This window comes from Culex quinquefasciatus, chromosome 3 (genome assembly GCF_015732765.1).
Source record: "Culex quinquefasciatus strain JHB chromosome 3, VPISU_Cqui_1.0_pri_paternal, whole genome shotgun sequence".
Classification (NCBI taxonomy): domain Eukaryota; kingdom Metazoa; phylum Arthropoda; class Insecta; order Diptera; family Culicidae; genus Culex; species Culex quinquefasciatus.
Genome location: NC_051863.1, coordinates 6,566,496 through 6,591,891, shown reverse-complemented (window position 1 = coordinate 6,591,891; position 25,396 = coordinate 6,566,496). Strand labels below are relative to the sequence as shown.

The window sequence follows — 25,396 nt, the reverse complement described above, 5'->3', positions numbered from 1 at the left end:
GTATTACTTAATTTTTGAATTTCTTGTTTTTTTTTTTACAAATAATTTTCAGTGTATGCTATGCTAGCTTGACTGATGGAAGACTAAAACAATTAACTTTGAAAACCTTAGTTTAACATTCTAACTCTGGAAATGTACAATTTCACATAAAAAACGCGTTCTAATGTTCGTCGCCAAAACATTCTCAAGCTAATTTGTTTTAGAGAAATTAATGTTTTAGGAAATGCAATGGAGTAGGGGGCGTTCCACCATGGGCAGAAATCTGGATTTTAACCAAAGTGGATTTTGTAACGGAGCACCCGCAGTCGAGCAGTTGTTGACAGTTCGCTCCATAAGAAATGCATTGTAGAAAAAAGCAAAAACTGCTCGAATGGAAGTGCTCCATTGATTTTCAAAAAAGTGTCTTCGTGGTTTATGGATGGTCCCCAAACTGGCAACTCTTTTCTTTTGCTTTTTTTTTTCAAGATTCCCAATCCAACATAATTTTGAGTAGTTTTCTGATCGATTTGATGTTTTCGGCAAAATTTTGAGTTAGGGACCATTCCTAAACCACGTGGACACTTTTTTTGGGAATTTGTTACCCCCGTGGACAATCGCCATACTCCCTCTAAGGTGTCCACGTGGTTTATGGATGGTCCCGTAAGAAAAATTAGCAAAAAGCTGTTTTTTTTCCAAAATATTCCATTTTATTTCAAGGTTCAAAAATCATCAATTCTAGAGTTTTTAAAAGGTCCAATAAACCAAATTTTCAGTTTTTGCTTTATGGGTGTTTTTTTATAAGCCCTGACTCGAGGCGGTTTCAAAACACCCTAAAAGCAAAAACTGGAACTTTTGGTTATTGGACATTTTAAAAAAAGTTCAGAATTCATTGAAAGTGTGAAGCATACAATTTGTTTTGCCAAGTTAGGCCGTTTACCGTTTTGAAAGTTTATGTCGCTCCCCCCCCTTAAAAGACAGCATGAATAATCAGGGGGGCAAAAAATTATTGCTTTGAAAAACTTGAAACCTGAGCTTGTTTTTTTCAATTTATTATTTTGATTTTTTTTGCCATTTTGTAAAGATTTTCACTAAACTGGAATGAGCAGTGTTATTTTATTAAATTTTAACACAATAACGAATTAACAAAGGAAATACTTCAATTTCCATAATAATGCAATATGAGTAACAAATTATTATTAAAATTAAAGATTTTTTTAAATATCGTCGTAAAATATGGCTTCATCCATAAAGTACGTCACGCTAAAATCAGCCAAAATTTACCCCCCCCCCCTTCCTCCGTTGTAACGCTTTCCTTATACTTATAACACGCAATGTCACACTTTCTCAGACCCCCCTCCCCCCTAGAGCGTGACATAATTGGTGGTAATCTACACTTCAACCTAAACAAGGACGACAATTTTCAAAAAGCTTAAAAGTATTTAAAAATTTTTTTTTGTGCATTGGATATTAAACGATTTTTTTTATTCAATGTGCTTCAAATTAAATAAGTCTTCCATAAATATATTTCTTATACATATATTTTTTATAACATTACTAGAAAAGCTCATTTTTTTTGAAAAAGTCTAATAAATAATTTATAAATAAAACTAATAAAATGATACCAGTCAATGTAAAATTGTAAAAAATTACAATCTAAATCGGGACGACATGACGAATTTTCAAATCCAAAATGGCGGCCAAAATGGCAACGATGAAATATTTAAAAAATGAATTTGGTAACTTTTTAGGCAATCATTCATTCAAATTTTACTAAAATTGGGTTGCAGAATTCTAGTTTCATATTTTTTTATGGTAGAAAAAATAAGGAAACATTTTTTCGTGACTATCTATTATCTAAAGTCCTATATAAACTTTCAAATAATCGAACTTTGGATAATTGAAACTTCTGATAATCGAGTTTTGTTTCTGTTCCAACGAATCGAAGCCATTCAAAACATTTTGAAAAATAATTGACTTAAATAGCTGTTCTAATTCGTTACATTTGTCGTGATTTGCCCCAGCTTCTTGTGTTTGATGAACAAGAATGTAATATTTTTTTCAGATTTAAAATCATAAATTTATTTTTAAATATTACCCTGTCTTTCAAAAATAAATAAAATAGAATGGAAACAAAATTGAAACGTCAGGCATTTTAAAATTTTAACAATTTTCCCTAATAAGCCAAATTAATGCTGATATAATATAAAAATTTCAATGCTTTAAATTTTATTTTTTTTGATTATTAGGTATTCAACTTTTCAATTATTTCCACCACCAAATCTGAATTTCCAGACTAAAATTTGATGTTTTTTTTCTAAAAGTATATTTGTCTAATTTCTATTTTTGATTTGCATTTCTATGTTTTATTTTGAAATATTTCGTATTGTTGATATTCGATGATAAATTTTTTCGTATTGTTGATATTTCGTATTTTTGATATTCGGCTATTTAAACTTTATATATTTGAAATTTCCTAATTGTTTCTAAGTCTGAAATTTTCCAACCAACACTGTACCTCTCCTAATTTAAATGTAACTGTCTCGAGCGCACTCTCACAGTTCATGAAGCTCGGGGATGGTGGCAGCACGTGTCACACGGCGCGGCGCCACCGCGATGAATGCCATTTTCTAAACAAAAAGTGGTTCATCACTGGAGGGTAAAGTGGGTGGGTGGGTGGCTAGTAGCATGCAAATTAAGCAGTCTATAAACATAGTGGCACTATTAAGGGGGGCGTCGTCGTCGTCGTCGTCGCGCCCTCTGACGTTCAACTTGCTCCCTAATTTATGGTGACACCATGGGAAAATATTATTACGGAATAATAACTTGGTTGCAGTGCGCTTGAGATGATGACAAGGGGAGGGTGGGATGCCTTACCAGATGATGATGTTGATTTTCTTGGAGCGGTGGTTGGAAACTGTTCTGAACCTATTGTTCGGTATGTGTTTAGTTTTGAGCAAATGAAAGTATAATTAATTTGAAGATATTTACATTTTCATGTTGCGTGCCGAATTTGTTTTTAAAACCATTTTTGTGCCACTTCTTGTCCCTAGAACCATTTCATAAGTAATACCCAATTTTGTCGAATTTTCCTCCCACTTTACCAAGAATCGAAGATCACACGAGAGTGAACGTTAATAATGGTGCTGGTGGTTGGGTTGATGCTGCTGCTGCCACTGCTTCTGCTAATGGAAAGGCGATTATGAGCTCTTTGCCGAGGCCATAATTCACCGATTCATTGTGCACGTGCGGGAAGAGGGGAGAGGACTGAGTGGAGGAGAAGAGGTTTTCAGTAAATCACCCCCCTTCCTTCTCCCACCGCAGTAGCTGTCACACTCTCTGAGCTACTTCCACGACCGACTGAGCACTAAGCCGATAATCGGTGCACTTTAGTCGACCCCTTCCACCCCCACAACTGAAAAGCATCAAAAGCTCAACGCCAAAGTGGTACACACACTTTTCCGGGAGCAGCTCATTTGAGCGGGACGCGGTAACGGAAATGAGGGTCTCGCTCTCTCTCTTGGATGGGGTGTTGGAAAGCCCCCATCGTGAATCTGGCCCGAAATTGGGAGTAATCACGGAACAAGCAGGATTAAGCGATCGATTTGCGCGACCCTGTGCAAAGGTTTTTTTTCGGTACTGTTGGAAATTTCGATTGATCTGGATAATATGATAAGGAGATAAACTGAGCTGCATAATGGGGAAGTGGTTTGAATGTATTATTTGTGGGAAATTTAACTCAGTTGAAAATTTCGTGTTATCAAATAAATTGATTGATGTTTAAGTCTTACTTCCCGCGTTAATCAGGATTATTTGGTGAACGTACATTGTACCTGAGCAATTCTCTCAGGTTTCGGTCATTCGATTTTTTTTTTGGTATTTTTTAATCAGACTGAAACTTTTTTTGTGCTTTCGGTATGCTCAAAGAAGCCATTTTGCATCATTAGTTTGTCCATATTATTTTCCATAAAAATTTGGCAGCTGGCCATACAAAAATGATACATGAAAAAATAAAAATCGGTATCTTTTGAAGGCATTTTTTGTTCGATTTGGTATCTACGACAAAGTTGTAGGTATGGATAAGGAATACAATTAAAAAATGATGCACGCTAAAAATTTTATTGGACATGTTTTATTTCACTTTTTTGTAACTTAAACATGCAAACTTTTCAGAAATTTCCAGATTGTGCAAAAAATCTTTGACCGACCTATGAATTTTTGAATCAAGACTGATTTAAAAAAAAATATTGGTCTCAAACATTTTTCAACTTCATTTTTCGATGTAAAATCGAATTTTCAATCCAAAAGTACTTAAAAAGGATTTTTTTTAATTGCACCGTTTTCGAGTTATAGCCATTTTTTATTTTTCAAAGTTTATGTCACCCACTTCTTCAAAATCGGTTCGAAAAATCAGAAGGCATTTTTTTTTCAAAGAACTTAAAATTTTAAAAGTAATAGAAGACTAACCAACTGAAAACAATAGGAAATGCATTTTCCTGCGTTTAAAATTACATTTAGCATGTCCGGAATCGATAAAAAATATTTTCATATTTTGTGGAATTCCAATTCGGCGAAAAAAAATATCTCTTTAATACTTGGATATGTTAAAAACTAACGATTGCAAAACAATTGGAAAGGTGTAAAATACATTTTAAAACACTTTTTTTCATTCAAATGTTGAGACCATGGCTTGTTATTTCAATTTTTATCTTTTTTTAATGTTCAAAATGGCCAAATATTCAATATTACGTCCTTTTAAAATTTTGAAAATATTTTTTTTTCGGAAAGATCGAATGTTTCATATTTTAAAATTTAAAATCGGACCGTTAGTTGCTGAGATATCGACATTAGAAAATGGTGGATTGATTGAGTGAGACTTAGCCCGAGCAGACGGAAATAACTTGGGAATAACATTTTTTGATATTTAAAAATACTAGGCCAAAAACATTTTATGTTATTTATAACAAGATTTGTTATTCGCCGTTAAGATTTTTTGTTATTGGATTGTTATTGTAATAACAGACTAATACCATTTTAAGTTATTCTTCGAACAAATCTTTGTTATTATTTTTTGTTATTTTAACAACTAATCCGATCATCCCAATAACAGTTTGAGGTATTCTTCCATAACAAAGAATGTTATTCCCAAGTTGTTCTGGCTTTCAATCAATATCAGACCGATAACAAATTTTGTTATGATAACATAAACTGTTATTGAACTCTTATGCAGAAATGTATTTTGCAAGAATATTCCATTACACTTTCTGTTATTTTAACAGTATTTGTAATTGAAATGGCATGAATTAAGTTGTTACCGTCTGTTCGGGAGAAAACATAAATTTTCCTGTTTTTAAACTTTTGCATGACAATATCTAAGTAACTTAGGGTCGTATCAACAAAGTTGAAGCAGGCAAAATATAGAGAATTTTCTCAGCTTTTCAAAAATATTTTTTTCAAAGTTTGCTAACATGAGCACTAATTTTAACATAAAAAAACAAGTGGAAAAATGTTTGCGACCAATATTTTTATTTTTTGAAAAAATCAGTATTGATTCAAAAATTCATATCTCGGTCAAACATTTTTTGCACATTTTGGAAATGTCTTAAAAGTTGACATTTCATGTCCCCTAAAATAAGCTTTCTTTCACTCACCTCGAGATACAGTTATTTTAAATTATGAAAAACAAAAATATTTAAATAACCAACGCCCTTCTCAAATGTCATTTTTGAGTGCAACTGGCTCCATATACACAAAAATGGCTTATATAAGCCTAGGATTACCTGTCTACAAACTTTCATTGAAATCGGGTAAAAATTTGCTGGAATTGCTCTTTAGCGAAAGGGAATTACAATCGACTTTTTCCGTGTCGATATTGAAGGGACCGTCGAGAACGGAAGGTATTAAATTATAGAACGAAAAATAAAAACAAAGCATGCTTTTGAAGGGTCTCAAAAATTTATTGACGGATAGAGGAAAATTGATATCGAGAAGATGGACAGTCAGAGAATCGACTGTTTATTTTGCAGGTTGAGGTACCTGCAATTATTACGATGGTGGATACACTGGCACAGACCCTTGTTGAACAGGTAGATAATAAGTTCTTTACTTCCGGAAGTTCTTGGATAACCCAGAACATCCCAACCTGCTGAAGAATATACAGCGTAAGTCACTGAAGCTATTTTGAATAACCTGGAATTACATTATTATTATTAGAAAAATACAATACTTTATATAACTAAAAAATACTGAAAACTCTTTTTACGCGAGCTATTCAAACTAGCGCGAACTCTTTTTACGCGAAAAATTCAAAATAGCGCGAACTTTTTTTACGCGATTTTTTTTACGCGAGAACCAAAATTCGCGTAAAAAGAAGTTTGACTGTATTTGTCATGTTATAATTACATTTGGCAATTCTCACCATGTAACTAACATTGGAATAGGCTTGTTAAGATTTTTTTAGATTTTCAATTTCAGAAAATTTAGTAATTCAAAATTTTCCTCATTTTCGGAACAGTTTACAGATCGGACAGTGTTCAAAAAATCATAGCAAATCGATAATTGAACATAATGATTTGCTTTTACCTTTATGTGAAAGTTTTTCTTGGGATCTTCCGATTGATGTATTGACCGACTGTAATTTTTAAACGTTTTATATTGTGGATTTAGCTGCTAGCTGGATTTTCTGACATCTTCTCACGGTAATTGGAAACGGTCGTGGATATACCTAGGGGTTCCCAATTGGTGTGAAAAAGTTGAATTTATAGAAAAATTGTGGATTACAATTTTCACTTATAATCACCTTGCCAACATCAGGAATAATTGTTTGAACAAGCCGCAAATTTTTAGTTCAGTTGAATTAATATCATTTTTCTTGAAAAACCACATGATCACCCCTAATTCTGGCTCGATGCCGCCATCATGCGACCACGTGCTCCGCTTGTTTGTCAACAAAGCTGCAGCTGGATGGTGAGACGAAGTGAGGGAGGAGATGTTTTGACATTTTTATGCCCGCATCTGACCCGCCGCCTATTTTGTCGGTCGTTGAGCCGACGGTCGTTTCCAACGACCGAGTCCAGTTAGGAACTGATCGTACAATAGTAGGGTCGACAGAAAAGATGCATTTGGCTTGTTATTGACAAATTATCACAAAAGTGTTCCGAATTTGTGGGATGACTGTAAAAAGCTGAAATTGGTTCCCGGATTGAGATAGATTTTTTCTGGTGGATTTATGTTTTAATTTGAACATTAAATTTCTTTTGATCAGTTACTCATAATTTTAGTACACAATACAATTTTAATAATAAGTTTATGCAACAAAAAAAAAAAAAAGGATTTTTCTGTCTTGTAGTGTTTGAAATCATTCTTGAAAGTAATTATAACTGATGTATCGGTTCAGTAGCGAATTCAACCTGCAGGAAAGCAAACACTTCCAAGACTCAATAAACTTAAACCGACAGCACTCACTCTAGAACAAAAGTCCACTTTCAACTCCAAGAGGATCAAACTAACAAAAAAAAGCACTGGCCATAATCAAGCGCACACTACTTGAACCGACCTGAAAAGAAGAAAAAGCTAGTAGCTAAAACTATTCCCGTTGGTTATTTTAGTTCAGTTCGTTTTTCCAACCGGAGCTGACAGACGCAATGAAGGGGAACGTGAGGGGCGGGTGGAAAAGGTATCATGCTCAGTGCTCGACCACTCGACCTTTCGGAAAATGCAACAGAAACTGAGTAATGAAGACTAATGATTGTTGGCATTTCTTTCCATCAACATGGGAGATCCGTCCAGCGTGGGAGGGGTGTTTTTCTCTGGACTTTTCGTGTGTACGGTTAGATGAAGATATGCGGGGTGTGATGGATAAAATGCTACCCCTTTCCTTGTAAAGGCATGGTCTTATACCAAACACTTGTGCTGCAGTGCAAGGACGTTTTCGGAGATAAGTGAAAAAGAGTCAAATTCCGGAGAGCACTCCACGTAAGGGTGTTTGCCGGGAAGAAGAGTAATTGACTTGGGTGAGCTTCATGATGGGGACACCAAAAGTTGGATCCTCAAAATGAAGAATCCTGTGAATCTACGAAAGAGACAACAAAAATGTTCCCGGACTTGATTTGGCTGAAAAAGCACTCAAAATGTCTGAACCTGTGTGGTCACAAGGGCTTAATTGAATTTTCGACAGCAACCACACCACATCTCCACTGACTTTGTTGGGAGGAAGGATCAAACAAAGCGTTTGCCTCTGGATACAGGGTTTAATTATTCACTGCAGTAATCTTGTCAAAAACAGATTTGATCGACAATTTACAAGGAATGACAACCATTATAATAACATTACCATAATAATTATTATTTTTAAATGAAAATTTAGTGTTTAACTGCTTCGCCATCCTTCAAATTACAAACCATTAGTGGCATAGCAAAATACTGAAAATAGAGTGGCTGATTGCCTAAATTACAAGATGAATATTTTGTACACTTGTGTTCGTTTCAGTAACCAGATTCTCTCTCTTCTTCACAGATTAATTTCGCATCGACTCCAGCGCCACCCATATGCCATCAAAATGAAGCACTTTCTATACATAATTCTCATCTCGATACTGCTCAGCAAGCACTACGGTTTAGCGCACGTAATCAGGGTAATTCCACAATTCAGTGAGCTCCTCAAAATTAACCAGTGTTCACTTTTTTACCCCCCAGAAACGCCAGCTCTTTCGCGAGCAGGTCCTGCCACACGCCGGCGGTAAAATCCCGGACTCGGCGTTCCACACCGACCGGCTAGCGTTGAACCGACTCCAGAAGGACGGCATTGCCGTCCCGGACGGAGTGCTGCTGGAGCAGCGTCATCACCAAGTCTACCCACATCCGCAGCGAGGCACGCGGCCAACCTTCCTGGTGGCCCAGACGCCGGACGGCCGGTACACCTCCCTGGAGGGTCAGTACCACCACAACACCGTTAGCACCGTGGACAGCACGTACGCCGTGCCGATGCCCTGGGAGAAGGATCTGTACCACCTGAAGCACCACAGTCAACCGGTGAAATTCGGTTACCACTTGGCGGCGCCGGCGCCCGCGCAGGTGCCAGTGTTGCCAGTTTACAAGGACCTCCGGATACCAAACTACTCGGTGTTCAATTTTGACTATGGCCAAAAGGGCCACAAGCTACATCATCCGGCACCCTTTGTGAAGAAGCCCCTCAGTATCCATCCGACGAAGGCCATCGTGGCACACGATTTTCACCAACCAGCCAAACCAAGTCTGTCCGTTTTGCCGCAGAACTTTGTCAGTTACCACGCAGGTAAGCGTTAGCAGTGGAGAGTGCTTCTCTGATTGCCTACTTGTAGGGGAATTAATTTCACATTGTTTAATTTGTTTTAGCGTTAGGTAACCTGATTGGTTACCAACCAGCTTACGCGTACGGTAACGACTGGACCAAAAGCTGGAACCAACCCGGCCTCTTCCATTCCGACCACTTGTCCCAAGTAAGTGAAGCTTACGCTCATTTGTAAAACTCGCCCATTTTATCCAAATTTAACGACCTTCCATTCCGTCGTTATGCCTTAAACAAACTCAAAGTCGTCATTTTGTTAAGCTTGCACTTGAATCCAACCCCCCCTCCCTCGACTCAATCTTCATTTGTTGCCCAACAGCCACTCAGCAACGGCTTCGAGGACTTTTTCGGCGATCCCGGTGGCAAACATCGCTACTACCGGAACGTGAACCGGCAGGAAGTTGGCACACCGGCGGAGAAGAGCCCAGCCCGGGGCCGCAGCAAACAGCAGTCATCGCCATCATCGCGGACAGCCACTTGAAAACGCTCCTGCTAACGATGTCACCCCTTAACAAAAATACTCTTCCTTCGCACGAACACTCTTCCCCCTCTGCCCTTTGAACCGGTTGGACGCATTGCAAAAGCTTAGAGGATTTCTTTACGTGGGCTAATCTGCGTTGCGTTAGTCGCCTGTTGTTTGATTTAATTCGCCACTGTATATAATAGCAATAATGATAAGAAAGTATTAAGAGCTCGTGAAGGAAGCCTGGGAGCGATTCTGAAAAAATGTGGTTTTGTTTTAGTTATCCGGTTTTGCTATATCACTGTCCGAGATTGATTTTCTTTCAATGTAACGAGCCAATTTTTTGTAATAAGATTCAAGTTAGTGCAATTTTTTAACCTAAGGGATGAAACTTTTTGGTGCTTTCGGTATGCCCAAAGAAGCCATTTGGCATCATTAGTTTGTCCATATAATATTCCATACAAATGTGGCAGTTGTCTATACAAAAATGACGTATAAAAATTCAAAAATCCGTATCTTTGAAGGAATTTTTTGATCGATTTGGTGTCTTCGGCAAAGTTGTAGGAACGGACTACACTGAAGTATGGTACACGGTGAAATTTTTTTGGTGATTTTTAGTTTAACGTTTTCAAAAGCCAACTTTTCGGAAATTTCCAGGTTGCGCAAAAAATTATCAACTTCATTTTCCGATGTAAAATCAAATTTGCAATCAAAAAGTATCCACATTTTTAAGCGAAGATGGCGTTGGAATGGTGAACGCCCGAAATGTCAAAATCACGAAATGGTACCAACATTACGAAAAAAGTGTGCCATGGCATGACAGCCATACTTTTTTTCTAATGTTGGTGCTACTGCGCGATTTTGACAGTTCGAGCGTTCACAATTCGAACGCCATTTTCGCTTAAAAACCTGGATTTAAGTGAAATTTTGATAAAGTGCACCGTTTTCAAGTTAAAGCCATTTAAATATTTTTGAAAAGTTGAGAAAATTCTCTATATTTTGCTTCTCAGAACTTTGTTGATACGACCCTTAGTTGCTAAGATATTGCCATGCAAGTGATTAAAAACAGGAAAATTGATGTTTTTAATGTTTCACCCAAACAATCCTCCATTTTCTAATGTCGATACCCCACTAACTCGGACCATTATTTTCAATGTTAAAATATGATGCATTCGTGTAATTTTCCGATCTTTTCGATAACAATATTTTCAATTTTTTAAAATCAAGACTAACATTTCAAAAGGGCCAAACATTGAATATTACGCCCTTTCGAAATGTTAGTCTTGATTAAAAAACTGTCTGTCAGCGATCATTTACGAAAACGAAACGAAACGAAGTGCTTATCACGATCGTCATTGCCTGGCGATGGTTGGTGAACATATTTTCAATTTCATTGGTAAGTTTTCAAACGAGCACTTACAATGAACTCACTTACATAAGCAATGAACTCCAATGCATTTAAAAAGTCACAAACAGGAATAAGGCAGCAAAAAATTGGACGCGAATGTCAAGAAAATGAAGGAATTCGACGCTAACGGGAGAGAATTGAGCGAAAAGAGACCGGAAATGGACATTTTTCTCTGAATTCTCTCTCGTTATGCACAAACGATGAACTTTTTGACCGAACGATGATCATTTTGCTTCGTGCGTGTTTGAAAAGATCTCAACGAAATCGAGAATAAACACAAAAACTTAACGAACGAAAAATGAACACTCTTTCTTCTGGTTTTTCATCTCTCTCTCTCTCTCTCTCTCTCTCTCTCTCTCTCTACTCTCACTCTTTCTCTCTTCCTTGTGCTTGCTTTGTGGCGACAGAATTCATTTGAACGCAATCATGGGAGCGTTGATCGGAAGCTCGGTAGAATGTTAAACGACCGTTCTCTGAGCGAATTTATTTCACAGTCAATGACAGTGTCAGTGACTTTGCATAGCACTCATTCGTTTGTGAGTTAAACGAACGAAGGCAGACTATCAAAGACTGTTGGAAAGGGATTTCTAATCGATTTGGTGTCTTCGGCAAATCATAGCCAATGTAAGTTACACACCAAAAAAAAATTCCCTGATCCAGGTGCAATTGGGTCATAAAACCATGCTGAAAGGCACAAAGTCACCCCTGACGACGGTATCTGGTAGGTAATTTTTTGATCTTTTAAAAAAATATTTTGAACAGTTTGGAAACAAGTCTTATTTTTCAAAAGGCCGTTATACTCAATATTTGGTCATTTTAAATTGTTTTTTTTTGGGAAATGTACTGCCGCTCCAATCTAGTCCGTCCCATATGTAAAAAGTGAGTGCTGAGATATCGCCGTGAGAAGCCCAGAAAATGTTTCACCTTTTTTTACATTTCTAATCACCAATTTTTACATACTTTTTTCAACAATTACTTCAATATTGGTTCAAAAAGTATCCCTATCCAAAAATTTACTCAAAAAAGTTAAAATTTATAGGTAAATTTGATAAATTTTCATGCTGGGACTGACCTGACTTTATTTATCCATCAATAAAGGCAAGTCTGTAAGGTTATCAAGGTAGGCTTGAACATTTACAACAGAAATTTGCCTGTCATTTGTTGGTTTGTTTTGGTGGTTTTCCAAATCATTTTTATCAAAGATTTAAAGGTTTGTTTGTTTCAGGTTTATTTAATTGGAGGATGATTCTAGAAAAGTTTCCAGCAGCGAAAATTTAGCCAGCAACGTTGTATTATTTCTATTTCTTCTGCTGCAGAACAAATAGATATTTGATTGCATGTATCAATATCTGGGCCCTTAAATTAAGTAATCCAGAATCGTTTAACGGAAGGGGAACCTAAATCCAGAACCAGACCATGGCTATTCATTCAAGAAGGAAAAAGTACTGATTGCATTGAATATTAGCTCAATGGTACGTAGTTTATTTTATTACCGTGGTTATCCCATGTATGAGAAAAAAAGGCAAAATAAGTTTTCTACTATGACGCTTCAAAATTCAAAATATTCCGTCAATATGAAAAACTATGTGTTTTTAAGTTCTGCGAGTACTTAGGTACATAGTCTGAGTAAATATAATTATTTGAAAATTTTTGCTGTTGATTTGTAAGACATTTTTATACAAGGAACTGACTTGCCTTTATTTTGAATATGGGACAGCACCAAAGTGATTTTTATTTTGGATTTTTTAGAACAAACATAACTTTTTTATTAAATAGGCTTAAAGTAGAAGTTCAAACAAGACAATTTTTAGGTTTATCTCAAAATCGACAAAAGTACATATGGGACGGACTTGATTAGAGCGGCAGTGTATGTCATCATGGGCAGTATAACCTCTTTGAAAGAAATCTACAATGGCTCGATGCTGAAAAATTGGCTTTCCAGGACCTAATCAAATGTTGCGTGTGCGTGCGTGTGTGTGAAGTGTCTGAACTTGTTTGTTCACATGTGAGTGTACTGCGTGCGGTTGTGTGTGTTGACCGTTGACCACTATTTCGATAGCATCATCAGTGCTCCAGGGGGCTCGAAATGTGTTCTGTTGTGGGACTATGAACTATTGTCTTTAAAGTGGTTAACTCTTAGCGTACCATTTGTTTAGTATTGTTTAAAAATTTCATATAAAAAAGAGGGAATAAATATTGCCAAACCATCCAATGCAAAGATCCAAATCGAGTAGAAATTGTCGGTTTCAAACCAAGGGTTATCTTTTTTGCCAACCCTTGCACACGAGTACAGGGTTTTCTCTCTGCCACGCTGGAAAACCCCCGTAATACACCAGGTGATACTGGATCAACATTCAACATTTGGCCAAAGATAACGAACCCGCATCGTAACATCACTTTCGCGACAGAGAAAAAGAGCAGGAGTGCACCATGGCCAGAATTGTGTCCTTGTGCGTTCCAGTTCACGTTTTTTCGGGAATGGTAGGTTGGCGCGCGTGTTGTCAAGGTAAATATTGCATTCGGTTCATGTAAATTTGGCGAAAGCATCCGGTGCGCGGTGGTTTGGGTAGAATTTTAGCAATGTAACGTAAGCGACAAAAAACCACTTTTCGAGTGAAAATTGAGAAATTGCCGCTTGCGTCATATTGTTGAAATTCGTAGTTTTTAATCAACGTCACGATTCGTGGTAACATGATGAAAAGTTCTTCCATGGTTGGCGTATAGGTTCGGGATGGAATTGTAATTGCCAACACTGCTAGGTCTACACAGTTCATGGAACGATGAAGTTCGACCGGAAGGATTTCCGAACGAATTGCTCGAATATTGGTTTTTGTTGCTTAGCACCACCCTACTAACCAGTATGCAATGCATGTGTCGAGTGTATTATTCTGGGTTTTGAGTTTGAAATGAACTTATTTTTCACATTTGGATTTGATGATATTAGAAATTCTCACATTCATGTTAGTTTTAGGAAAATTAAAAAAAAATACATTCAATTGATAACAATACACCCTTTTCAAAAGTTATGCTCCACTTTATCTCGCGAGCGTATGTGCTCTCCTTCGCTTCTCACGTGGCCCCACTCATTGGCTCGTTTTTTATGCAATTTTATTTATTTTCATTGGTGTTTGAGCCCCGGTTTTGTGTACTTTCACTCTTCTCGTTGCTATGAGATTGTGTTTGTATGCTTTGCGTTCGATGCTGTAATATCTTATGCAGTTTCAGTGCGTGTGTGTGTGTGTGTGTGTGTGCGTTGATCTCGTTTGAGCTTCTGTTTTACGCGTATCGTGGAGCTTTTTTATGCTGCGCTGCTCAACGACCCCTTCCAGAAGAAGAGGGGGGCCACTCGAAAGAGATAATTCTGGTTTGCGTTCGGCGGTTAAATGGCCAACTAACTGCGAGGTGGCTGCAGCAGACGATGTGAGTGTTGTTCTGGGGAAGGGAAAATTATGCTTTATGTTAAAAAAGTAGGTATTTAGTTTTATGAATTTCATTGGACTATTATTATGTATAAATTTTATATAAATGAAATCTTAAATTCTTGTAAAAAACATAAAACATTTCAATGAACACATTTTATTGTCAAATTAACAGCCTATAAAACTAGAACTGATACCCACGATGCCCCAATTTCTCCTAATATTTCAAAAGCCAAGTAAAAAGTTTCGGTTCATTTGGCAGCGACCCGTGCAAGACATAAATAGGCAAAGCCGATAGGAACGTATAAAAACCACTTTTTGGCATACATGAACTGAACACCTACACCTTATGTGGAGTAATTGCTGTGGAAGCATAAAGTAATCAAGAACATGATTTAATCGTGTGAAATTTAATTGCAGACTATTTCAACGGAGGTTTTTTTTCGAGAAATCAGACAAAGTTGACCACATCGTTTTACAATTTTGGGAAATAACTCAATAACTCATTATATGGCAAACAGACACCACCACCTGGGGTGCACCGTTTGATCTGCTTGAATCATTGGAAATTGCAAGCCTTTGTTCGAGAGTTGGTTCAGTTAAAATGGTTTTCCGGCAACTGTCTGATTGATTGAGGACGTGATTAATTTTACGATGCGATTTTCTTCGGAAAGTCCACAGTTTGGAATGTAATGAGAGGACAATTAAGAATTTCGATAAACGACATTTTAAAATGATGTTATAAGCATTTCAGCGTTCAAAATTTGAATAACTTGTGGTGAAAGCAATCTTTTTTCCGAAATCCATTTTGTGTGAAACATTCTGACTACAAATTCTGAAGTTAAAATTTAGTTTAGTTTTCTTTTTCAGGTCCTAACCTTGCGGGATTCTGCCAAAATGGCCAATCTGAGATTGTTGACTCTATCGATTGTTTATTAAAAAGGAAAAAAATATTGATAACTTGGTTTTATCGTATTCCATAATGTACCAATAATTGTTACCAGGTACATTTAATTGTGAAATCAATAAGTTAAATTAAGTTTGATTCGACCCTAGAAAAAGCCTCGATTAACAAAAAATGTTTTTTTCAATGATTTTGTTTTTTCCCCTTCTAGTTTTTTTTTCTTCAAAATGTTGGGTGCTACATTTTTTAGAAATCTTCATCTTCATAGTGAAAATTATTTTGCAATAGGGTGCCAAGAATAAAGGACTGTTTTTTTCAAAACCTTGCTCCACAAGCTGAATATTGTCCCTTGAGCTATTTTAAAACTCTACACAGAAAAAAATCAATTCTCGTAATCGTGAATTAAGTTCACGAATGTGAGAACCACGAAGGAATTTATTCATGAGTATGGTGCATTTGCACTATAAACGTGAATATATTCCTTCGTGGTTCTGGCATTCGTGAATTTAATTCACGATTTCGAGAATTGGTTTTTTTCAGTGTATGCCAAATATGAGCAAAATCGGTCAACATTTACTCATTGATACTTGAATGTAAAGTTTGCATGGGGAAAATAAAAAAAAATATGGAAAGCCAATTTTTTACGGCTAGATATGCACGGTCCGCTACTTTCATCCAATTATTGGAAAATTAATGCTCTGAAATTTTGTAGAACATACCAAAGCTGGAAATGAGTGGAAAGCTTGATCCTATAAAATTATTAGCCATTTAAAAAAAAATAAATTTTTGTATTAAAAACGTTTTTTTGCCAATTTCGCTTAACATTGGCACAGATGCATAAAATAATTCTAAAAACAGTTTTCCACTTGTGGAGCAGGTGGTAATTTTACTGCACCTTTAAGACTATTTCGATCAATCTTTTCGCTTGCGAACTTTTTTCACCCGTAAATGAGGCATGAGGCGTAACACGCAAAAACAAATCGCTTCCGATCTTCTCGAATAAAATCAATCAGTTGATGATTTTTTTGTGAATTTGTTTGTTAGCACAATTATTTATTTCGTTTTGTTTACACACAACTAAAAGTGGCATATGTTCCGCCGAATAATCAAGATGATTAAGAACTATGATCCCCTCTGTTTTTTTTCTCTTGGTGAGCGTCGAAAGATTATCTTTTGATGATAATTCTTCCATCGCTGATTCATGCAAATATATTATTGTTGGCTTTTTCTGACGTGTGGATTGAAATTTCAATAAAAATAATATGTTTAAAAAATATTAAAATTGGCTGAAATAGGGAAAGCAAAATTTGTTCGGATATTTCACAAACGTTTATTAATGTTGTTTATAATTTTAAATATTAGGTTTTTGTAACATTTTACTTTATTGCCTCCTATTTTTGAAATAATGTAAAAAGGAGGGGGGAGGGTGGAGTGAAAAATCAAATAATTATGAAAAAAAAGATTTTTTAACCACATTTTTTATTACCTATTAAAATTTTTTACTACCTTTAGAAGAGTTCTTCAAAAATCTTTTTTATAACATTTATTGCCATTTGTTTGACTTTCAAATGATTTGAAACTGATTTGTTTACTTCATCAAAATTTATGTTTTATTTATTATTTTATATTTGGCGTCTTTGCCGATAAAAACAAAGTTTTTACGCAGTTTGTTTATCAGCTTATAATATGAGTTTGTAGTAAAAATGCAAACCAAGCAAGGGATACACAAAATAACTGGAGAAAAAAAAGAGCTTTCAAAAGGAAAGTTTTTCAAAGTAAGTTTTTCGTAATAACAACATACTTTAGTGGAAATGAGAAGATACAAGGTTTGATTCAACCTAGAATGTTGTCGATTATATTCATCAAAATATTTTGTTAAATCAATTATCTGCGTGTAGCAAATACTCTATACCAGGCAAGTAAACCTACAATAAAATAAATATGAAAAGCGCAAACAAGAAAAGCAATAGTGTAAAAAATTACTCCTGTCGGAGGAAAAAATGTCGATGAACAATATAGCAGCATTTGTGTGAATAATGAAAAGTTGCGATCACAGTTTGCTATTAATGCTCAAAATATCAAATTATTCGCTCTACAGCATTGCCTTGGCGTTTTCGATTGTAAGATTCCTACTAGAAACTAGGTGTTCTAAGGCTTGATTGTTGAGGCAATTGCAAACCTATGTTTACAGTTTATTTTAAAGTATCGTCAATAGTAATCATAATCTCAAACTACACATAAAAAAAAATTGGTTATATTCATCAGGAAATGGTGACAGATTTTGTGTCAACAAATGTGTAATATTACATTATAAAATGATAAATTTTCATCAGTTTCTGGTGAATTTTCATCAGGTTCACATTGTTACAATTTGTTAAGGTAATTTTTAGGCTTAGTGATTTTTCACGCTCAAAAATTGCAATTTTCACTACTTTTATCAAGGAGTTTCCAGCATCAAGGATTACTGACCAGTCTAAATGGAATTACCAGGATTACTGGCAATATGCCACGGATTACTTTGATTTCCCAATTTTATTTGTTGTCATTTTTGTTTTTTATACATCTTAAACTAATTTTTAAGCTGTTTTAGTCATGTCATATAGAAATAAATTAAAAATAAATATTTATAAGATACTTATTTATTTTGAATTAGTAATGTGGTGCATATAAAATTCAAAGCACAACAAAGAACAAAAAAAAAATGTTCACGCTATCTAAAAACTGATATCCTTGTTAAGATTGATATTAATAGTCTTAAGCTAATTCTATAACTTTAAAGCTTGAAAAACAAAACAAATATAAAGAAAACATAGATTTTGTGACTTTTTCAAAAACTTCCTGGGAATACATATTTTTTCCGTTTTCCGGAAAACTCAAAATGCGGGATTTTGACGTTTGAGTGCTTTTTCATCCGAATACATTTGAATTAGAGAGCACCCAAATAAGCGGACATTCCGAATTCGCTCTGTACTTCTTACAACCATAAAAGACATCAAGCAAAAGCAAAATGCATTCTGCCGACTTCCCTTTAAAGAATTACTAGTAGTTACTTGAATTAATGGGAAGTACACAAATAACTGAGTAACTATGGAATTACACGAATTACTACGGAATTACTAGGTAATTCGAGAATTACAGGAATTACTGCAGAATTGCGAAGTAATACTGGAATTACTAAATTACTTACTCAAAATTCGAATGATCCCGTACTAGCTATAACTTTGGTTTCTTACATGAAAACTAATAGGCAATAAATAGAATCATAAAAGGTTTATCGAAATTATCTTTTTAACAGTTATTTTTTATTATTTTATTATTTTCTGATGTATGTTTTCACAAAAAAGAATCATGGAATTACCAGAATTACTGGGATTATTAGGAATTACCAGGATTACTCTGGAATTACTCACACAGAAAAAAAATTATGGTAATATTCATCAGGAAATGGTGACAGATTTTGTGGCAAAATAAATGATAAATTTTACCCCAGAAAATGATGAATTTTCATCATTTTTTGATGAATATTCATCAGGTTCACATTTTTAAACATTTTTTATGTAATATTACACAAATAAAGAGGTAATATTCAACCTACCAAATTTTCAACATTCCAAAATTCAACTTTTTTTTCTGTGCAGTAAATCTGGAATTACAGAATTACTTGATCAAGTTCCAAGTAATTCCGGATTAGTGACCAGTTTGACACGATGCTGGAAACCCCTTGACTTTTATGCTTCATTATATATTATTCTTCAAAAAATAAAAAAAATCCTTAATAAATTTGAACGTGACACAAAAAAATTCTTCTCGATTTCAAAAAAGATTCCACTCAGTTTATGGATAGGCTCTATATATATATATTGAAATAAAATGTAGGGCATGCGTATTCTCATTTATTGAACTGATAATTTAAATATTCGACTGAAAAAAATAAAAAGTTTGCGCTGATTTGCTTTATTTTATTGCATTTCATATCAAAACAAGATTTAACAATCTTGTCCAGCAAAAAAATAGTGAAATAATTTGATTTTTTTGCGACATTTGGCAAATTAACATTTTTTCAAAGGTTTCTCCTTTTACAAAATTTGAATTTTAAATCAATTGGCAACAATAATATAATTTGTAACGAAATAAAAACAAAACAAAAAGTAGTTTTTTTTATCTTTCACGGGTATCGTTCACGCAAATAATCAAATATCGTTAAAATTAAACAGGACAAAAATCGGTATTGTTTTTAAGAGTTGATTTCAAAGCTTTCTTTTTATTTTGAATAAGACAAAACTTGATTCTTTTAGTTTCTTTTGAAACTATACCTTTGAAATAAAATAGCAGAAATTTTGTTATAACAGCGAATGAAAAAAGTACTAAACATAGCTTCTAAAAAACTGAAAAATCTGAACAACTGGAGCCTAACATTTCAAAAGGGCACAAAACTTTTGTTAACAATCGTGTATCCCTTTCACTCAAATGACAGATTGCATAAGGTGTGAGAGGGATACACTCTTGTTTACAAAAGCTTTGTGCCCTTTTGAAATGGAATGCACGAATTCTTCAAATGTCATTAAACAAGGGTATTCATTTGTAAATTCCACAGTAGTTCATAAGATTATGTTTATTCCTATTTGAGCTTGATAAATCTTTTTGCGAAAAATTGTTACAGTTTCACACAAACATAAAATTTCAAGGAACTTCGCGGAAAAAGCCAAATTTCACGGATTTCACGCTGTCCGCGAAATCCTGAAATTTCACTAACTAATATTACTCAAAAAGGGGTTATAATCAATCTACTAAGTTTCCAACATTCCAAAAATCAACTATTTTTTTTTGTGTGTACCCCAACCTCCCCGTTAAGCCATTAATTGATAGTTTTCTGCCGTTTAGAGCGCTCGAAGAAGTGGTTTTGCATCGGCAATGGCCCCCCTGGAAAGGCCTTTCCACACGTTTCGTATGTGAGCCTCAGTGCAGCAGTGGGGGGGAGGCCTCAAATCGAGTTCAATCTGTGTCCACCGGCCCCGCAGCCAGATTTGGACGAATCAGTTTCAAATTAGTGCTGACCGCAGACGGTTCGTTTCGGTTCATCGGGTTGTTGGTAACCAGTCTTAAGGGTAAGTTCGGTTGGTGACCTCTTCCACCCCCCCCCCCCTCCCCACCCAACCCGCTTTTTGCTGAAAGATTTTCGCTCTCCGATGTCTGTCTGTGTGTATTAAAGTGGTGATAAATAATCTATTTCACGTGGGAAATTTATGACGCGCTTTCGTCTCGTGCCACGTGTCTTCGGGGTGGGAGGAACTTTGAAAAATCGACACTTGTCACAGCTGGTTTTCGTGTCATGACCTGGCTGGTTTGGAGCCAGTATTAGTTGAACGTATAGTGTTGAAAGGTGGCGTAAAGTTTAAATTGCAGTAATTTATAGTGTTCTTTCCTTTGACATAGTACAGAAATTGGTAGTGACACAGTGGATGGTTCAAATTATTTTAAGGAGTTACATCGTAAAAAGTTTGAAAGTCGGAAAAACAAGTTGATTGAATTTTGATAATATTACATCGAATTTTATTAAGGACCCCCCCTTAATTGGGGGGCGCGTTTCTCAAACCCGCGAATGGCGTGAAATGAGCTGAAAACTTGGGCAATTAATTTCTTTTATGTGCTTCGATTGTCTGTGTGAGTGAGTGTGCTCTAATTGATATGCCCCAAACCTAGCAGTATTCTGGTTGCTGAACCGCGAAGAGAGCAAAATGGGTTATGAGAGGCAATTTGTAAAGTTTAATCGTTTGAAATTAATCGGCGCCGCGCTCGTCATCGTCATCATGCGCGGCACTTATAACTACCATCAATTAATTCTGCAATAATCTGTCACCTTTACACACGCAAATCGGCTTTGATGGGTTTTAATATTTTGTTTAAAAGGAACGTAAAATTAATATTCTTTTGTCACTAAAGAAATTCAGCGCCAAGGACTTTTTTTCAAATGAATCTTTTAAAATTATTTTGTTTATTTTTTGTTGCTTTTCGTTGCAAACTTCTGTTTTCTTTGATTTTTTACGGATGTTTTTATATCATTTTGAAAACTTTTTTTGTGATTTAGGTTTTCTTCAACATATCATGTTGCATTTTTGAAATTTATTTAAATTTGACATGTAGTTCTTGATTCTAATTTATTTCAACAATTCCCCACGAAAACAGCATGATTCGAAAACAAAGTTCTCCGATCGGGTTCAAAATTTTTCTGGCGGTTCTTTGGCTGAAATTGACCAACGCCGTGTTAGGGTGGTCTGAAAAATGGCCGTGTTAGTCGATTTTCGTAAAAACCACTTTTTTTTTTCAAAAAATCATATCTCCGTGCCATTTCATCCAATTTTAGCTGTTTTGGACGCAAATGAAAGGGCATTAGATAGGCTTTTATAAAAAATAATAAGAAGTTTCAAATATCTAGTCAAACATTAGCAAAGGTTGTATGAAACCTTAAAATGCTGTTTGAAGGTCTCGGGTGCAAAGAGATGGGGAAACGGGATTATGTAAAATTTTCAGAGGAATCGGATGAAAACCATTTCAGGCATAGGCTCTTAAGTCCTGCATTTTAGGTTTTCATACGACCTTTTCAAATGTTTGGCTAGATATTTGAAACTTCTAATTTTTTTTCATTAAAAGTCTATCTGATACCCTCATTTGCGTCCAAAACAGCTAAAATCACCATAACACGGCATAAGTCACCCTAATAACCAAAAAAAAAAAAAAAAGATACGTGTCTAATTATATCGGTCAAGGAACCCCCAGAAATTTTTTGAACCCGATCAGAGAACTTTGTTTTCGAATCATTCTGTTTTTGTAGGGAATTGCTGATTTAGCTTAATAACTTTATTCTGTTAAAAGTACAATTATTGTAGGAAAAACTATTCAAATTTATTTTGATTTAACGTAAATTGATATTAAAAAAATTGTAGAAATTTTTATTCTTAACGTAGAAAGGTTTTTTTTAATCATTAAACATTTTTTTTAATTTTTAAACATTTTTTCATTAAATTAGATGCGACTGTCATGCAATAAGATGGTAGGTTTTCTTGAAAAATAAACAAATTAATTTTATTTCTTAGAGAAAATATGTTTAATGATGAGCAGGCAGGCTTGCCACAAATACAGATTTTTTTGGCACATACCAAACACTCAATCGAGTATAACTTTTAAGAATAATATTCTTACCAAAAACTGAACATGCCAAAAGATGCTAACAATGTTTATCTTTTTGGCCAATTTAACAAAAACTGCTCAAATTTATTTTAACTGTAAGAAAAAAATCGTTTGTGTTTCGAGCCTGTGCTGAAAAATCTGTATTTGTGGCAAGCCTGTGAGCAGGTAAGGTAAATTCTCGTATGTTTGACAGGTTAAGCTCTCGCTCCTAACTCCATCCAATTTGCTGATTTTCATCATTTAAACAACTAATTTTGCAAAACTTTTTATAGAAACTTGCTTGCTCACTTCTTATTGAGCTATTTATCAGTCGATTTCAGTTGAAAACGCTTTTAATTAGCTTTAATTGAACGTCAAAAGTTCTGACTGAAATAATTGAAATATATTTTACTTTTTTAAAATAGTCCAGGTTGTATGCATTTATAAGAATCCATCATGAGATTAATTTAGTCGTCGGTTATTGTTTTTAGCAATTTTTCAGTAGAAGTATTTGTATTTTAAGAGGTTACATACATATACAGCAATTCCATTTGAAAAGAGCCTAAACCAAAAAAAAAGTTCTCCGATCGGGCTCAAAATTTTTCTGGGAGTTCCTTGGCCAAAATAATTAGACCCGTATTTTTTTGTTTGGCCATTAGGGTGGCCTACATCGTGCTAGGGTGGTTCAAAAATGGCAATTTTCGTCATTTTCGCAAAAACCACTTTTTCTAAAATCATATCTCGCGCCATTTCATCCGATTTTAGCTGTCTTAGACGCAAAGAAGGTGATGAGTTTGGCTATTTGGGAAAAATAGTAAAGTTCCAAAATCTAGCTTAACTATTGAAAAGTCGTATGAAAACTTAAAATGGCGTTTTGACCGTGTCTGGACCAAAGAGCCTATGTCTGAAAATATTTTTATCGGATTCCTCGGAAAATTTCACATAACATATCAAAATTGGCGATGTCGAACCGTACGTTTCGAGATATGATTTTTGAAAAAAACTGCGTTTTCGACGCGCCACGCGCAAAAACGGGAAAATGACGAAATCGGCAAAAATCAACTTTTTCCACTAAAACTGCGATAACTTTAAAATTTCAGCGATGACCTATAGATGTTATGGTACCAAAAGTTGCGTCTCTCAATTACGAAAATTTTGGTACCCAGACATGTATAGGTCATCGCTGAAATTTTAAAGTTATCGCAGTTTTAGTGAAAAAGTTGATTTTTGCCGATTTCGTCATTTTCCCGTTTTTGCGCGTGGCGCGTCGAAAACGCAGTTTTTATTTTCAAAAATCGTATCTCCAAAACGTACGGTTCGACATCGCCAATTTTGATATGTTATGTGAAATTTTCCGAGGAATCCGATAAAAATATTTTTAGACATAGGCTCTTTGGTCCAGACACGGTCAAAACGCCATTTTAAGTTTTCATACGACTTTTTCAATAGTTAAGCTAGATTTTTGGAACTTTTACTATTTTTCCCAAATAGCCAAACTCATCACCTTCTTTGCGTCTAAGACAGCTAAAATCGGATGAAATGGCGCGGAGATATGATTTTAGAAAAAGTGGTTTTTGCGAAAATGACGAAAATTGCCATTTTTTGAACCACCCTAGCACGATGTAGGCCACCCTAATGGCCAAACAAAAAAATACGGGTCTAATTATATTGGCCAAGGAACCCCCAGAAAAATTTTGAGCCCGATCGGAGAACTTTTTTTTTGGTTTAGGCTCTTTTCAAATGGAATTGCTGTATATGTGAATCCATCAAAAAGATGATTTTCAATCACTCCTGAAAGTTTCATGAAGAAATTTTATCATTAAAGTAAGTTACAGACGATTTAGGGCCTATCTACAATCACTTAGCTTAGAATAGTTAAGTAAAGTAAAACTTAGAAAATGTACACAACTTACGGCCGTCATCCACAATCAACTTAGAAAATGAAAATTTTGAAAATTTTGCCATGCGCATGGCAAACTGTCAAACTTTGCAAGCGTTTTTCTCTGAATACCGAGTTGATTTACGGGTGCCACGATATCTCGAGATGGGATAGACCAAATTGGCTGAAATTTGGGGTGAAGACTCTCAAGACATATCCCGTGTGCATGACGAAGCCCGATTTTGAAATTTTGCATTTTTTTAAAATACAAAAATCAAATATTTGATTCTTTTATATGAAAAACATAAAAATATTTTTATCTTTTTTAAAAATGATTTTTTTGAAAATCGGTCTTCGTCATGCACACGGGACCGTTTTGACGAATCTTCACCAAAATTTTGAGCCGATTTGGTCAAGGCAGTGTTGAGATATCGTGGCACCCGTTTCTTGAAACTGCTAACTTCATATAGCTGTTGGCAAAGATACAACCAAATGTCTTCAAATTTATTTTGTTAACAGTTGAAAATGTATATTTCAATGTCCTGGAAACAGATTGAAAAAAAAGTTTAAGTTTGTGCTCAAATCAACCTCTGATATTTTTGCCGATTTACATGTATGTAACCCCTTAAGAATTGGTTCTGCAACAGCGTATCGAATTGAAGAAGATAATATATAAGGTAAATTCTTTGGAAAAAGAAACTTAAAAACGGATACAAAAACTCAATAAATTTACTGACTTAAGTTTTAAAACTTGTTGACCATTAGTTGCTGAGATATCGTCATTAGAAAATGGTGGGTTATTTTGGTGAGATTAAGAAAACTTCAATTTTCGTGTTTCTTTTTCTTAAAGCGGCTCTA

At 35.1% G+C, this 25,396-nt stretch overlaps 1 protein-coding gene across 1 annotated transcript in view; it reads left to right on the top strand.

Annotated features, from left to right (window-relative positions):
* The window catches only part of LOC6047553, an 83,471-nt gene that overhangs the window by 55,413 nt on the left and 2,662 nt on the right, over positions 1-25,396 (top strand). The window contains exons 3-6 of the mRNA XM_038266387.1: positions 8,492-8,609; positions 8,671-9,268; positions 9,349-9,452; positions 9,621-9,773. Coding sequence (XP_038122315.1) covers positions 8,535-8,609; positions 8,671-9,268; positions 9,349-9,452; positions 9,621-9,773 — 930 coding nt within the window. The 5' untranslated portion in view covers positions 8,492-8,534. The remainder of the gene's footprint in view (positions 1-8,491; positions 8,610-8,670; positions 9,269-9,348; positions 9,453-9,620; positions 9,774-25,396) is intronic.